Source organism: Carassius gibelio, chromosome B21 (assembly GCF_023724105.1).
Source record: "Carassius gibelio isolate Cgi1373 ecotype wild population from Czech Republic chromosome B21, carGib1.2-hapl.c, whole genome shotgun sequence".
Lineage (NCBI taxonomy): Eukaryota > Metazoa > Chordata > Actinopteri > Cypriniformes > Cyprinidae > Carassius > Carassius gibelio.
The window spans coordinates 17,072,614-17,087,772 of record NC_068416.1 but is presented as its reverse complement, the minus strand read 5'-3'; the positions used below and the strand labels follow the sequence as shown (position 1 = coordinate 17,087,772).

The 15,159-nt window shown below is 38.1% G+C and overlaps 3 protein-coding genes and 1 pseudogene across 5 annotated transcripts in view; 1 reads left to right on the top strand and 3 right to left on the bottom strand.

Annotated features, from left to right (window-relative positions):
- LOC127986105 (unconventional myosin-Vb) overlaps nt 1–773 on the bottom strand; it is a 54,633-nt gene extending 53,860 nt beyond the window's left edge. The window contains exon 1 of the mRNA XM_052588322.1: nt 581–773. Within this exon, the coding sequence (XP_052444282.1) occupies nt 581–607 (27 nt within the window). The 5' untranslated portion in view covers nt 608–773. The remainder of the gene's footprint in view (nt 1–580) is intronic.
- A 1,472-nt stretch (nt 774–2,245) lies between these two features.
- Nucleotides 2,246–3,858, bottom strand: LOC127985587 (cilia- and flagella-associated protein 53-like; annotated as a pseudogene).
- A 607-nt stretch (nt 3,859–4,465) lies between these two features.
- Nucleotides 4,466–8,711, top strand: LOC127985384 (serine/threonine-protein kinase Chk1). Of its 3 annotated transcripts, none has more exons than XM_052587382.1 (13): nt 4,466–4,628; nt 4,854–4,926; nt 5,002–5,225; nt 5,368–5,432; nt 5,541–5,610; nt 6,517–6,705; nt 6,791–6,895; nt 7,093–7,188; nt 7,276–7,357; nt 7,462–7,627; nt 7,834–7,965; nt 8,081–8,182; nt 8,351–8,711. In XM_052587382.1, the coding sequence occupies exons 2-13, from the start codon at nt 4,862–4,864 to the stop codon at nt 8,441–8,443; spliced, it is 1,389 nt and encodes a 462-aa protein (XP_052443342.1). In that variant the 5' UTR covers nt 4,466–4,628; nt 4,854–4,861; the 3' UTR covers nt 8,444–8,711. The 3 variants fall into 3 exon arrangements, with proteins under 3 accessions (XP_052443342.1, XP_052443343.1, XP_052443341.1); XM_052587383.1 differs by having other exon boundaries at nt 4,466–4,633; nt 7,279–7,357; XM_052587381.1 differs by having other exon boundaries at nt 4,466–4,633.
- A 645-nt stretch (nt 8,712–9,356) lies between these two features.
- Nucleotides 9,357–14,589, bottom strand: LOC127985383 (V-set and immunoglobulin domain-containing protein 10-like 2). Its single transcript, XM_052587380.1, has 12 exons — nt 14,520–14,589; nt 13,861–14,214; nt 13,026–13,304; nt 12,636–12,911; nt 11,716–11,973; nt 11,372–11,632; nt 11,006–11,296; nt 10,538–10,846; nt 9,884–10,006; nt 9,761–9,785; nt 9,566–9,672; nt 9,357–9,490 (listed from the first exon to the last, which is right to left on the bottom strand). The coding sequence occupies exons 1-12, from the start codon at nt 14,587–14,589 to the stop codon at nt 9,390–9,392; spliced, it is 2,454 nt and encodes an 817-aa protein (XP_052443340.1). The 3' UTR covers nt 9,357–9,389.
- Nucleotides 14,590–15,159: the final 570 nt, after the last annotated feature.

The window sequence follows — 15,159 nt, the reverse complement described above, 5'->3', positions numbered from 1 at the left end:
TTTTTTAAATAGTCTACATAGTCATACACAGTATAAGCTATTAAATACACTACACAGAAACACATAATTTCACCAAGATTTCATAACTAATTTGGTCCATTTCATACAATGTGATTTTGAACACAAGACTCTCTATACCCATGTCCTTTCTTGTGTTTCTCAGAAATATCTGAGAGCAGAAGCTGTCTTGAATAATCAGATAATGTGGACTGTGTATGCTCAGTATCTGCATCATTAATCAAAGACACAAAGCAGAGCAACACAACGGCCTCTCTACACTTATCTGTAAAATGCAGAGTGGACACAAGCCACGAGTAAACCACAGGATGAAACATACATTCAAAATAAGAAAAGCCTCAGTACTGTTCACATCCTGAATAAGGTCAGAACAAAATACATTAACAAATGCATGAACGTGTTTAGCTTAATGTATTTATTCATAAAGCTGTAACCTGTAACTATCAGTAGACCACATACTGTAATCAATGTGCTGTGGAAATCTAAAATGAAAGAATCAGAATCAGAATAAGCTTTATTGCCAGGTATGTTTAGATGTAAAGAGTAGCAATGCCTGACCTACCTTGACATAAAGTTCATGTTCCCGCATCTTCTTTTAGAAATTGTACCAATATCCACAGACGCAAGGATCATCAGAGCTCTGAATTATTCAGAAGTTGAATATTCCTCATGTTATGCTTAAAAAGATTGTATAGAGTACTTTGTAGTCCCAAACTGGCTTGAGTAAAAGTCAAACCTGTCTGAACAGCCTGGTGAGAAAGAAAATAGACAAAAATGACATCAGACCAATTGTTCCACACCCATACCACTCCTAGGTAAGGTATTGGGTGTTGACTAACTTCTTCAACATATACGAGCTGTCGTGGAATTTACAGAGTCAAAAGTTTTCCACCCACTAATCATTTAACCCAGGAGCTTATTGGTCTAAAACCTTGTTGCTAAATCATTATGGAAATAATCTGCATGTTAATTGTCATTTCTGAACCTTAACCTTTTGACCTCGTCTGATACTACTGTATGTACTGTACATGTTTCATAGCAACCCTGGACAGTTTCCCATTGTTTTTAAAATGCCTGGTGTTATATAAGGCGTCGTTGTATAAGGATGTCTGACTGATTTGCAGAAAGAGGACTTTGATTTGCAGAAAGAGGAATTATAAAAGCTTTCTTTAAATAATTATTTTTTAAAAAATGCAAATATCTACCTCAAAAGAAGTTAATCCAGTCAGACTTGTATTTAGGTCTAAATACCAACTATAGCACAGTATATCCTGAAGGGGTGAACTGCTATGGTGCCAGATATTGGCCTTGAGAGGATGTCCTGGATCTTCTTATTGTACTGCTCCTGGTACCACAGACCCCTCTGGAACTCTTGTTCTTCCTCAGCTTGTTCTGCTTCATGAATGCGCTGGCGGTGCAGCATCTGAGCCAACAAATCAGCCTTATACTCTTGAGTAGTCTCCCTGAAACTGGAAATTTAGGAAACAAAATATAATTTTTTGTATGTTTTGGTATAGGTATGATTCAGTTGAACAACTCTGACAGACAGGAACCTACCGAGTCTTTTCTTCTTCATCCAGCAATTTGTTCTCTACAAGGATTCTGTCGAGCTCCTCTCTCTCTTTGAAAGGCTCGGCCTGTTTCAGCATATTCTCATTCACTAAAGAGAAAAAGATCAACATCATGATATATATTTTATATCAGTTTGTAGATCGTTTCTTAAATTATTTGATTCTCACCATGGCTGCATTTATTTCAAACAAAAAAAAACTATATATATATATATATATATATATATATATATATATATATACAGCTACAGCATATATAAATATACAAATGTTATATAAGTATACGATATATACAAATATTATAAAAGTATATAATGTATACACACACACAAATATAGATAGATAGGTAGATAGATAGATAGATAGATAGATAGATAGATAGATAGATAGATAGATAGATAGATAGATAGATAGATAGATAGATAGATAGATAGATAGATAGATAGATAGATAGATAGATAGATAGATAGATAGATAGATAGATAGGGAAATGAGCATGCCTGAAATGATACAGTTCAATAATAAAAAATAAATAAAAGAATTGGCCAATAACCGATATGGTACAGACATATTGTGCATCCCTAATAACAACTGTGGCTTGATTTGATTGATTCATCCTATTGAATAATATGATAAATACCAGTAACTGGGCCTCCTCTTGCTTCAGCTGCTTGGCCTGTATTCTCTGCTCATCCCAAACACTCTGTCTTCCTCTAGTTGCATCCGTTGCACTTCTTCCTTATTACGGATCTGAGCAGCACATTCAGTGCAAACCTCATCCTCTCTGCACCTCACCTGCACGGCACAAAGCTCCTCACTTTGCTTTCTAAAACACAGGAAGATGGAACATCTTGTAGATTGATTTAAAGTTCATTCAACTTAAAAGTAAGGTCTTCTACCTAAAGAGCTGATCGAGTTTCTCAGCAACAAGTCTGTCTCTCACTCTCAATTCTATCTTACAGACTCTTGGCTCTTTCAAGCATCTTAGCTTGCCTCTCCAACACTGTCTCCTTTTTTGCCTCCATCTCCCTGAAGAGTTCCCTCTCCTCTGACTCTAGCAGCTCACGAAGCCTGTCAAAAAGAGCCAGGTCATTACACTATACAATGAGATGATTTCTTAATAATACATTCTTAATAATTCCATTCAAACCTTCTCCTCCTTTCATCATTGTCTATCTGGTACTACTCTCTTGCTTCCTGCAGATGTCTGCTAATAGTGGCCGACACCATCCACCACTGTGTGTTCCTTTCCCGTCGCATTCTCACATCACAGGAGCTCTGATTCTTTGTGGACTCCAGCAATTCTTTCCCTATGGCCTCCTGTTTCCTCCTCCACAGAGAGAGCTCAACTACGTCTTTGGAGAAAGCCGGCTTTGTTCTCTGAAATGCACATATATGAGTTTAATATATATATATATATATATATATATATATATATATATATATATATATATATATATATATATATATATATATATATATATATATATATAGCACTCACTATTCTAATTCTATTCTTTAAAAAAAAGTCTACCTTTCTAATCTTTTTGTATTCTATCTATTTTCTTTTTATTTATTATACAGTTATAAAAAAGACCTCTAACACTAGCTTGCTCTATTCTCTTTCTATTCTATGTTTTCTTTTTATTATATTACTTAAAAGCCCTTTCTACGTGCACTGCACTTATATATCATTGCTCTTTTGTTGTTTTTGATTGCTTCTGTCATTATTTGTAAGTCGCTTTGGATAAAAGCCTCTGCTAAATGACAAAATAAAAATGTAATGTAAATGTAAATGTATCTACTGTACATTATTAAATTTCTACATTAAAGCAGTACTTACATTTACAATACCTTTCATTAACATAACTACAAATATTATAAAAGAGACTAAAAGGGATCTAGACTGAAAAGTTTGTAAGATTAACTTTACGTTAAAGAAAGAAAGAAAGAAAGAAAGAAAGAAAGAAAGAAAGAAAGAAAGAAAGAAACCTTTCCATGTCAAGTCAAGTCACCTTTATTTATATAGCGCTTTAAACAAAATACATTGCGTCAAAGCAACTGAACAACATTCATTAGGATAAGTCTAAGGGATTTTTTTTGGCAGTTTTTCGTCCATTTTAGTTAAAATTGGGTCAGAAATGTTGGTATACTACTACTACTACTACTAACACTACTTATTGCTACTACTTCTACTAACCTTAGCTAGCTTTAGAAATTACCCTCCAACTGCACAGTTGTGTTTACGGAACTGACCTGATGTTGCCATAACAACGACAGGCGAACTCCTATTGTTTTCAGCTCCTGTTATGTGATACTATCGATGGTGAATTAAGACAACTAGTAATTATGCTTGAAAATCTTTAAATTCTTTCAAATTAAATGTCGTATCACAAAAAGTGCAATAATCTTATGACTGTGAATGTATTTCCCTTGATGGACCGTGACACGCGAGCTTTTATTTTGTATAGTTTTCAAGCGTTTCAAACTGTACAAAATAAAAGCCCGACTTTAGACCTAATGTGACTTTTTGTTGCTTGTACGACAGGTAAATAATAAAAACCCAAACAATCAAACATTTACACATCTAACCCTAACCAATATTCTTTACAAACTATAATAAAAAGCGCAGGAACACATAAAATAACATATCTAGCTCACATTCATATTTAGTCTATATATCTGCTATGACATTTCATTTGTTTATGGTTTTGGTTGTCTTTGTTACTGAGCAACTTTACAATACAATTCAAACAAAACAAACACGAAAATGATAACATGAAATTCTCCAGTTAATACGAAACATTTCCCCTTATTTGTAAACTTGCTGCTGATTTAAGCTTTTATTTTAAAGTTTCTCTCCTCCAAGCGTTTCCTGTGACGTCACGTCTCCAGAACGCGCCAAAGTTTGGACGGACTCTCTAATATAAATACGAACATTTCTGTCTAGACACTTAACGGGTGTGTTTAAATATACCAGCAGAATAAACAAACAACCTGCATCAAATGAGACAGCTTCAACACTGATATAAGTGACACGTAAGGTATGTTTATTTGATTTGGACATTGGATAGCCCATGGTTATCGGCTTTGACGTTTCACCTAAGTAACGTTACCTGGTTTTATTTAGCATGTCAGTTACTCAAAACTAATATATTCTGTGCAAGTGTTTTAGGCTTTGTGTGATCTTTTTTTTATCCACAAATAACGTTACTGCTTCTTTCTGCTACTAGTTTTCAAGGATGTTCTGACTTGTGTCCACAGATCCGATCATGGCTGTGCCTTTTGTTAAAGACTGGGATGTGGTGCAGACCCTTGGAGAGGGGGCCTACGGAGAGTAAGTGTCCTTTTTATTAGTCTCATCCTGATTCGTTAGTCTAAAAATATATTAATATTCTTCAAATTATTGTAGGGTGCGACTGCTGGTCAACAAGAAGACAGAAGAGGCAGTGGCGGTGAAAGTTGTGGACATGGCAAAAGCCAAGGATTGTGTAGAGAATGTGAAGAAGGAGGTTTGCATATGCAAGATGCTTTCACACCCAAACATTGTGCGTTTCTTTGGGCACAGGAGTGAGGGGACGACACAGTACATCTTCCTGGAGTACTGTAGTGGAGGAGAGCTCTTTGACCGAATCGGTGAGCTAAACATAGATTAGGAGATCTTATTTTTATTAACTTCTTTGTCCAGTATAATGTAGATCTGGTGGGGTCTAAATATTTGTGGCAAGCAAATATGAAAGCTTCTACTCAAAATGTAATTTGTTTCCGATTCTGACAGAGCCAGACGTAGGGATGCCAGAAAAAGATGCACACAGGTTTTTTCAGCAGCTAATAGCTGGTGTGGTAAGTGTCAGCTTTCAGATCATTTTTCTTTGAGTCTGGTGTGTTTGTGAATGGTTTTCACTGCATAGCCACCTTTGTTGTAAAACTAGATTTCTCTCTTGCTGACAGGAATATCTTCACAGTGTTGGGATTACACATCGTGACATAAAGCCTGAGAATATTCTTCTTGATGATAAAGGTACATCTAATGGGTCTTGTGTTAAATGTCATTATTAAACTGATTCTGGCTTCTGATTGGTCAATGCAGTGTTCCAGCCAACAGTGACAGTTGAGACACATTTATGACACCCATAAAATTGTATTCTGTTATTAATAATATCTAAGGAGATATGTCTTCTTTGGTCACTGCTGGGGAAAATGTGAAAAAAAAAAAAAAATAAATATAAATTAATAAAACATAAATAATCCTAGTGCAAAATCAACTAAAATGTATTTGGAAAACATTTATTTCATGCTATGTCTATTACAAATACATAGACATATTCATGCATTTAAAAATACCCTGCAATTGTACTTTTGGTATACTAAAGTGTTATACTTAAAGTCTGTTAAACTGGAACAACTCATTTTGTGTGCAGTGCACTTTAATTGTGTGGAAGTACTGAGGTCCAGCTAAAGCTATACTAAAGTATATTTGACTGTTAAAGGGGAACTATTGCAAGTATACTTTAGGTACACTTTAAATGTCTTGCATTCAAAGACAAATATTATCAAAGATTGTTGAATCCTCATCAATAGTGTGATTCAAACACATTTTAGGCTTCATATGAAGAAATGTGCATTGTGCACAAGTAGTACTCCAAATAAAGTTTAATTAAAATCTTTATATCAGGAAGTCGTTATGTCCGTATATATGGTTATTAATTTTAATTATATGCTTAACATTAAATATATTTTAAATATATTACTTTTTTACTAGGGAATAAAAATAAGATTAAACTAATGTGAATTAAAAAAAAAAATAATAATTAAAAAGATATACATTTAACAGTACAGTACTATAGTAAGTAGAAAACCTAAATAATGAACTGTAACAGAATTATATATATACACATACATGCATCCTATTTATATTGTTTCTCAGATAATCTGAAGATCTCTGATTTTGGACTGGCCACCATGTTCCGCCATCGTGGCCGGGAGCGGGCATTGAACCGTCTGTGTGGCACTCTGCCCTATGTTGCCCCCGAGCTGATGTCACGCTCAGCATTCCATGCACAACCTGCAGACACTTGGGCTTGTGGCATCGTGCTCACTGCAATGTTAGCTGGAGGTAAGGCATCAGTATTCTGGGTGTGTCTGTCAGAGACTGCATCTTTGTTGAGATTTCAGTTGCTGGAAGCTGCATTTTTCCATAGAGTTACCATGGGACCAACCGAGTGAAAACTGTCAGGAGTATTTGGATTGGCTAGAGAAGAAAATCTACCTCACACCCTGGAAGAAAATCGATGCTGTACCACTGAGTAAGTTTCTTAAGGGTTATTTAATGCAGTATATTTCAGTATTTAATTTGAGTTTTCTTTCAGTGTTAATTTAGACCAGACCTGTGGACTCTTGACTTGGATCAGGAAGAAGCCACCAAGAACTCCTGCACAGATGCTCGGAAACATGTTTAAAAACGCTTGTGATTCTGAACTCTTTGTTTTCTTTTCTTTGTCAGGTCTGCTATCTAAGATATTACTGCATAATCCAGAGGACAGGATCACCATTCCTGAAATTAAGAAGCACAGATGGTTTAGCAGAAGTTTCAAATCAGGTACTGCTTTCAAACTTCAGCTCATTTAATTATGTTTGTCTTTCAAGAATGTTTCTGATTCTTTGGGATCTGAATGTTTGACCACAGCAGTAAAACGCCAGAGTGACACACCAGTATCCAAAATGCATAGGGCTGATTCTGAGCTCTCACAGCTGAGAAGAAAAAACAGGTCAGTATGACAACTACATAAGACCGCTGGCTTGATAGTTCAGTATAAATACAGTAACGTTCTAAGAAGCACATCCATCACTCACTACCTGTGTGTTTCTGCAGTGATGACAGAGCGCAGATCTCCAGCTCTCAGCCTGAGCCGCAGGGATTGTGGGAGGAGAAGGGGGTTACGGTGCACACTGATGTCAGTGTCAGCTTTTCACAGCCTACCTGTCTTGACCACATGTTGCTGGGCAGCCAACTGCTGGGCACACCAGGAGCCAGCCAGGTAACCTGTTCTATAAAATGAATATTATTGATAGTATGTTGATTTATTGTCTTATTTATGTCCGTTATTTCTGTAAACAATTGTGCTCTTATTCCATAGCACTGGCTTGATTTAACTAATAGGTTATATGTCATTTTTTACCTTACCATTATGTATTTTAATAAATAATGGATTTTTGTGAAATATTTGTGCATTTAATTTTACAGAGCCCGTGGCAGCGGTTGGTGAGAAGGATGACTAGGTTCTTTACTACGGTAAAGGCAGAACCGTCTTGCATTGCTCTCCGTGATGCCTGTATTGCTATGGGTCACACATGGAAACAGAGCTGCACCAATCAGGTGACCAATTAAAACAATCAGTTGTACCGTTTAAAGCTTTTGAAATCTTTAACACTGAATCTTGAACTGTGTTAATGCACTGATCTCATCTCCTTTTCGCTCTTTTGATTCATAGGCGACAGTTTCCACAATGGATCACCGCAACAGTAAGCTGATCTTCATAGTGCACTTCCTGGAAATGGAGGAACGCATTTTAGTAGATTTCCGATTGTCAAAGGTGAAAACAACCCCATTTATTAATTGCTTAATGCTTCTAAATTAACTGTTAAAACAAATAAAAACTAATATCAAGAATAGTTGATATTATTGATTGATTTGTTGATTTATGAATATTACTGATTTGATCATATCAATGTCTTCTCAAAACTATTCTTTTGTGTTCCAGGGGGACGGTTTGGAATTTAAGAAGATATTCCTGAAACTAAAACAGAAGCTGTCTGACATTATTAGCAACCAAAAGGTTTTGCCTCTGAATTGATGCGTGTCCACATTTTTACATGCAAATCTGCTTTCACACGTGTACAAAGGTACACAAAGTTGTTTTATGACCGTGGAACGTGTTCAGATTTATATGTTTGTAGTTGTAGATGTCTGTTTTTCTGATCTGTATCTGAAGGAATGAGGAGAAGCTCTCGAGTTAAGTTTATCTGTTCATTCATGTTCCGTTAATATGAAGATAAGGTTTAATCTCTGCCCCTTGACAAGATGTGAGATTCTGAACGTGTAAATAAATCTGTCATTAATAATGCTGTTTGGCTTAGTAAGCTGTTTAAATTAGAAAAAGAAGGAAGTGTAGAAATCTTAGAGCATGTAACGTGACCATAGTGCAACTTGCTTTGGACAGTTCACTGTCTAGAGAATCAAATTAACATCCAGTTGTGTTCAGCATTCATTTTATTAAACAATGAGAGGTCAAAAACATTGAGAGTGTTTTGCTTATAAAGACCATTTGTTCAAAAATATCAATCAGTTTTACCTAAATGACTGGTTCATCTCAACCCATGTTATTTAGATGCAGCTGAAATCAGTTTAGGTCATTATAAATAGACACATGGAAGGTGAATGCCAAGGTGCTTAAGTAATGTGTGTATTGATGTAAAAAGACTGCTAAAATGTACTTTGTATTACGTCACAAGAACAATTAATTGTAGCAAAAATGATAACAATCCTGCTGCTGATAATCAATGTTCTAGTATTTTAGTTATACCAAACTAATGAATTTGCTGTTCTAAAGCTAATCTAAATGGGAGGTGCTTGCTAGTGAACACTTAAATTGATATTTGTAAAAAGTTACATTCAACACAACCCCCATCCCCCCCTCCCCTTCTTTGTTGACTTCTACTGATGATGGAAAAAGTTTCTGATCTCCAAAGTGTTATCCTGTAGTAAGTGTATGGTAATCATGATTGTGATCAGCTTTGTCTTTAGCTTGAGGCCATGACAGTAATAGTTACGTTGACTGGCTCCTCGCCTGGGGGAAGGTTTGTGGGTGTTGCGGTTGGCCTTGGCAGTGCCATTGGTGCCACTGCAAGAAAAAGTATTTTATTTTCATAAAAGTTGGAATAAAAAAGCATTCTCAAGTGCCAACGGCATGAGGTACCTGTACTAGCTGATTGGCTTGGTTGTCCTTCACCTTTCTCCCCCTCCGCTGTTCCACTACCCTCATCCTCAGGAAAGTTAATGTTCTCTCTAGACTGGCTGTTCTGCCTGAAAAGCACAAATAATATTTAAGTAGTAAAGTAATAATAATAATAATAATAAAAAATACCGGTAAAAATATCAATTGTAAACATACCTTCCAAATATCAAGTCATGAAGCCCTGTAAAATGTGACAGTGGTATTAACATGGAACCATGCTACAGAGTTATTAACCAATCTATATTTGATTTCCTGAAACATTAAAGATGCGTAACTCACGTGGGTTATTGTTGCGGTTCCGTACCACATAGATGAAGAGCAGTACAGTGATTAGTGTGGCTATGATCATGCCCCCGATGGCTGCCCCGATCACAGCTGGGTAGGCATTGAAGGGAGGGTCGGCTGGAAGACAGTATATCTATTTCAGCTTCACAAAACCAGTATCACAATTGCATAGTTTACCATGACAATTGGACGTCGTAAGAGCTTAATACATAATATTATACAATTGTATATTACAGTTTTTTGAGAAAAAGCTTAAACACTTGGGGTAATTAGTTGTTTTTTGGTCATTAGCATATAAGATTATACGCACTTTAGTACAGAATTAAGATGAATAGAAAAGTAACCTCAAGAAAGATCAAAGGGCAAGTTAACAGGCAGATCATGTAAGAAGAAAAGAACAAAAGAAGGGAGATGTGGGTATGGAAGTGGGCAATTGATTGTGCTTTTCACCTGAATGGACAACAAAACAAAAAACAACAGCTTTAGATTTACAGTGAGAACTGTAAGAACAATAAAAACACTCCAATCCTAAAACCTTTTTTAACAGCATCAAATTATACCCTGTCTTCTTTGGGTATTTTAATGTAAATGATTGTTATCCATGTTTAGATATGCCCTGATATTCAATGGTTTTGTATGTGTTCTCACCTGGGTTCTTTATCTCCGAGGGGTTTCCAATGGTGCGGTGGTTGATGGCAGTAACACGAAATGCATAGGCTCCATTGGGATCCAGATTGTTGATTTGGTAGTGTCGGGAATCGTGGTCTAGATCTGCCAGTTTTTGCCAGGGAAGGTCACTGTTTCTTTTCTTCACAGGTTCAGGGAGCCTCTGGCGCTCGATGAAAAACCCGGTGAGGTTACCCTCAGTCTGGAGCTTCCACTCTAGGTCAACATCAGTCCTTTGACGACTGTTGTAAATGATCTTACTGATGCTTATATTTGGTGGCATTGGGTACCCTGAAAATTTAAATGGTAAATCATTTATATGTAAAACCAGTTATAATCAAACAGTGAGCTACTGGAGTTGAGAAAGATAGCATGCATCATTGTGCCTATCTACCTTGTACAGTAAAGTGCAATGTAGTGTGTAAGTCTAATATATAAAAGCTTGCTTACTCTTCACCATCAGCATAATGGGGATCTCTGCCCCACCGACAGCATTGGTAGCCGAACACCAGTAATCGCCACTGTCTGTGTTGCTGTCTGTTTCGCGCACTGTTAAGTTTGTCCAGGCAGCAGCTTGCTCCAGCACATACTTCTTAGGAATCTCATTCACATGCTGCTTTAGGTTGTTGAACCAGGTGATCTCTGTGACAGGGTAGTTTCTACTCAAGACACAGGTGAGTTGGGCATCATTACCCTCATAGACGGTCATCATACTTCGCTGGGTCACTAGGACTGGTGCCTCTAAAGACAGTAAGAAAGGACCGTTTTTTAATGATTGTTTTACAGACGCAAAAATAATGATTGACCCTTTCTTACCTAGTTTTAAAACACACTGTTTGGTCTCCTTAGCCAGTGGATGTTTTGCATGGCATACAAAAGCTTTGCCACTGTAGGTAGCACTTGACCGCAAAACCAGGATGTTTGCGTTCTCCTCGGATGTGCCTTGCATGTCCCCTGTGCTGGAGGCCCACCACACCAGTGCTCGAGGAAACCCACCTTCCCAGGAGCAGGACAGCATTAGGTACTCATTGTTTCGCGTTGCATATGCAGAACACTTTGGTTCACCGTAGGGCATCCCTGGGATAAAGGGAATGTAGATACTATTTATTGACCTTTTGTTGATCTCAAAGTGAACAAGGTGCACTTGGTTTTACACTTACAAGTTCTGACACTGCAGCTTTTGATTTCATTCGATGCGACGTGGGAGCCTTGACAGATGAAGATGGAGTTGTTTGCAGTCTCCCGACCTTTCTGAATCTTGGTGATGTTTGCGAGTCCCTCGCTCTCTGCTCCAAACACATATGGGATCCATCTCAAAGAGGCTGCAGGGATCCCGCCCTCCCAGGTACACTGGAGGGCCAGGTCAGTGTGATTGTTTACCGGTAGGATCAAGCAAGTCGGAGCGCCATCTGGAGGATCTGTGGGAACAAAACGATTGTGTAACACAGGGCAGTGAAATGGATCTTAGGTGATTTGGGCCAATTTAGGAAACTGATAGAGGCAGAGAAGTGTTCCTGAAATTGAGCCAAACGAAGAGGTCGGATTAGGTGTCTATTATTTATCTACACAGTGGTAACAGCTAGTCGACTTCTAGAAAGTTCAAGAGCAATGCATTGGTATCTGTTGAAAACATCACTCCTGCTACAACTGAGCTAAATTTGAAGTCATATCATGAGAAGGTGTTGCTGTGTAAGTATACAGTATCGGTGGGGTTGTTAGTACCCCAGTAAGTCAAGAATAGATGTACATTCAAGGCATGAAGGGGAGATTGAGGTGTTATGACCTCCTGACCTTTCTTGACTTGTCATAGCACAGAAACAATCACACCAGCTGTATACCTTCAGCTCTCAGAACTGTCCTTCACTTCCTCCAGATGCACGTCCACAATCGGCCATTCTGGAAGTCTGACACCTTTGTTTGCGTAACTGTCTGTCCCTTCGTGTGAGTGTGTTTGTGTGTAGGAAAAGGTGTAAGAGGAAGCAAATGCAAGAAATTTCAGAAGGAAACTTGAGGAAGCTATAGAAGGGCAGGTTGAAAGGTGGCCACCAGAATCCAGGCAGGGGTTTGTGGGAGCACTCACAGTAGACGGTGAGGGTGATGGTTTTCCTGGAGCGAGTGTTGAGGTAAGTGTTCTGAGCAAGGCATGCGTAGTGGCCCGTGTGCATGCGGAGGATCCTGTTGATGGTGTACTGGGGACCCGCATACACCTGAGAGTTGTTGTAGAACCAGACGTACTGACTTGGGGGATTAGAAGAAGCTTGACACAGGAGAGAAACCGTCTCTCTTTCCAGGGCAGAATAACCCCGCTCCGTCACTGAGTAAGGGGAGACATTGATCTGAGGCTGGTCTGGACCAACTGGAAAAGAGCCAGAGATATTTACATAGGATATCCTCTTGAAATTGCGCACCAAAACAATATGATGCATCAAATTTTGCTGAATATTTCAAAGGCTATTTAGGAGTCTCTTACAAATGGTGTCAAGCAAGACTCGATCACTGCGCTGCTGGTTGACCTGGTTGCTGGCAATACACCTGTACCATCCAGTGTGATTTCGGTTGACATCAGTGACATTTAATTGGTTGTCGTCATAGATCTCGGCTACAGTGGTGAGCTGACTCTCCCGGCTCTCATGTTCCCATATGTAATTAATCGGCCCCGTGCCATTCTCCAAGCCACAGCGCATGGTCACTGATGTTCCCTCCACTGGCGAAGAGTCACTCATCACAATGTAAGGTTTGGTCACTGGCACTGTTTAAGTAATTACAAAATTGAGCCTTGTTACTGATAAACCATGAAAGAGTGGTTGTAATATATGTTAACTTTACTAACAAACCTAAACCATAAAAACATTAATGTTGGTTCAGTTGAACCTTTTCTCGGAAATAACCTTTACATTTATTAATTTAAAATTAAATTAAATTTATGCATTTAGCAGACGCTTTTATCCAAAGCGACTAACAGTGCATTCAGGCTATCAATTTTTACATATCATGTGTTCCCAGGGAATCGAACCCCCAACCTTGCGCTTGCTAGCGCAGTGCTCTACCAGTTAAGCTACAGGAACACTTTAGCAGGTGGTAACATCAAACAGTTCATGCCAATAGCATTATAGCTTATACTTAACTAGTTATACTCAACTAGCAATACAACAATAGTTTTGATGCATATGCTAGTTGAGAAGAACATATTCTGCTAATTTAGGGTTTCTGCACCACCCTGAATGTCAAGGGCAACCTAAATGAATCTTGAACTTTGTCAGCCATTGTTCAGATCAGTATTTAGACATCACTTGATTACCACTGACCTAAAACACGCAGAAATACATAGTAGTAATACAGCTTGGCTCCTTCAAGTGTATCATACAGTGCCTGGCAGGTATACACTCCTTCTGCAGCCAGAGGAAGCTTCTCAATGGACAGAGAGGCGCTGTTGCTGATTACTGTCAGATTACCCAAGTCACTGGCTAATTTCTGTATTTTAGGACCCTTTCCAAAGTTGTACACAATGGCACGGATGGTGTCTGTGCCTGGTTTGGTAAAGCCCCAGATGTAGACATCGGGCAAAGTAGGGCCACACTCCAAGATCACTCCTCGTCCTACAACGCCATTGGTCTTGGTCTCACTGTATACCACCTGCCCCGGGTCCAAGATCTCTACGCCTGGAAAAGCACACATACATTTTTGAAGGAGGCAGTGCTCCAAGTTATTATTAGCATTGAGTAAGTTACAAAGGGTACATCCTGCGTGAATTTCTTTACCCGCTTTTTGACTAAGAGAAAAATAATTTTCCTTATGTTGGTATGCTAACACAAAAAAAAAGATTTTATAATAATAATCCACAAGTCAGAGACTGGACAACCAAACAGATACTTCCAATCAAGTGGAACAGTTTACAAATATAAGACTGGAATAATTAGTTGACAGCACTGAAAAGAATATAAAAAATGATTGTTGATATTCTTACCTTGGAGGTAGAGGGGTAGAGATAAAACAATCAGGCAGATATAAGGCACCCCTAAAACCCTGTGGACCATGGTACCATGACTCTCATATCAAATGCCTTGACCAAGATGTCAAAAAAGCACAATAACTGTCTCCAAAATAATAAAGAGCGAGAGAGAAATATCCAATATATATTATGCAACCTCTCTGAGCTTATGATTACTGCCAAAGTCCACAAGCTCAATGAGAGAAAGAGGCAGCGGAGTCTATCTAAACTGATTTCGCTTGAATAATTCACAGACCTTCCCCTCCATGTACAAGAATACAGTGGACTGGAGTAGAAAGGTTTAGGATGACACAATGATAGCTGTGTCTCATATATTATTGAAGGAGGCTGGATGGATGGCCGTTCTTGCATTCCATCACCCACCGTAAGAAAGAAAAACCTCTGTACATGTTGAGTTTCAAAACAATGATTTATTCTCTTATATAAATAACAAAAAGGTTGCTAATAATAAATAACAGTGGTGCCTCAATAATGGTCTTATAGCATTAATGAATTCAGTAAGACATATTTTTCACCAGTCTGGACATAAACCATCCATGCAATCAATGTCTAACAACCAAAATGTTTTAAAGCAGAGACTGCATACAAAGGTAAG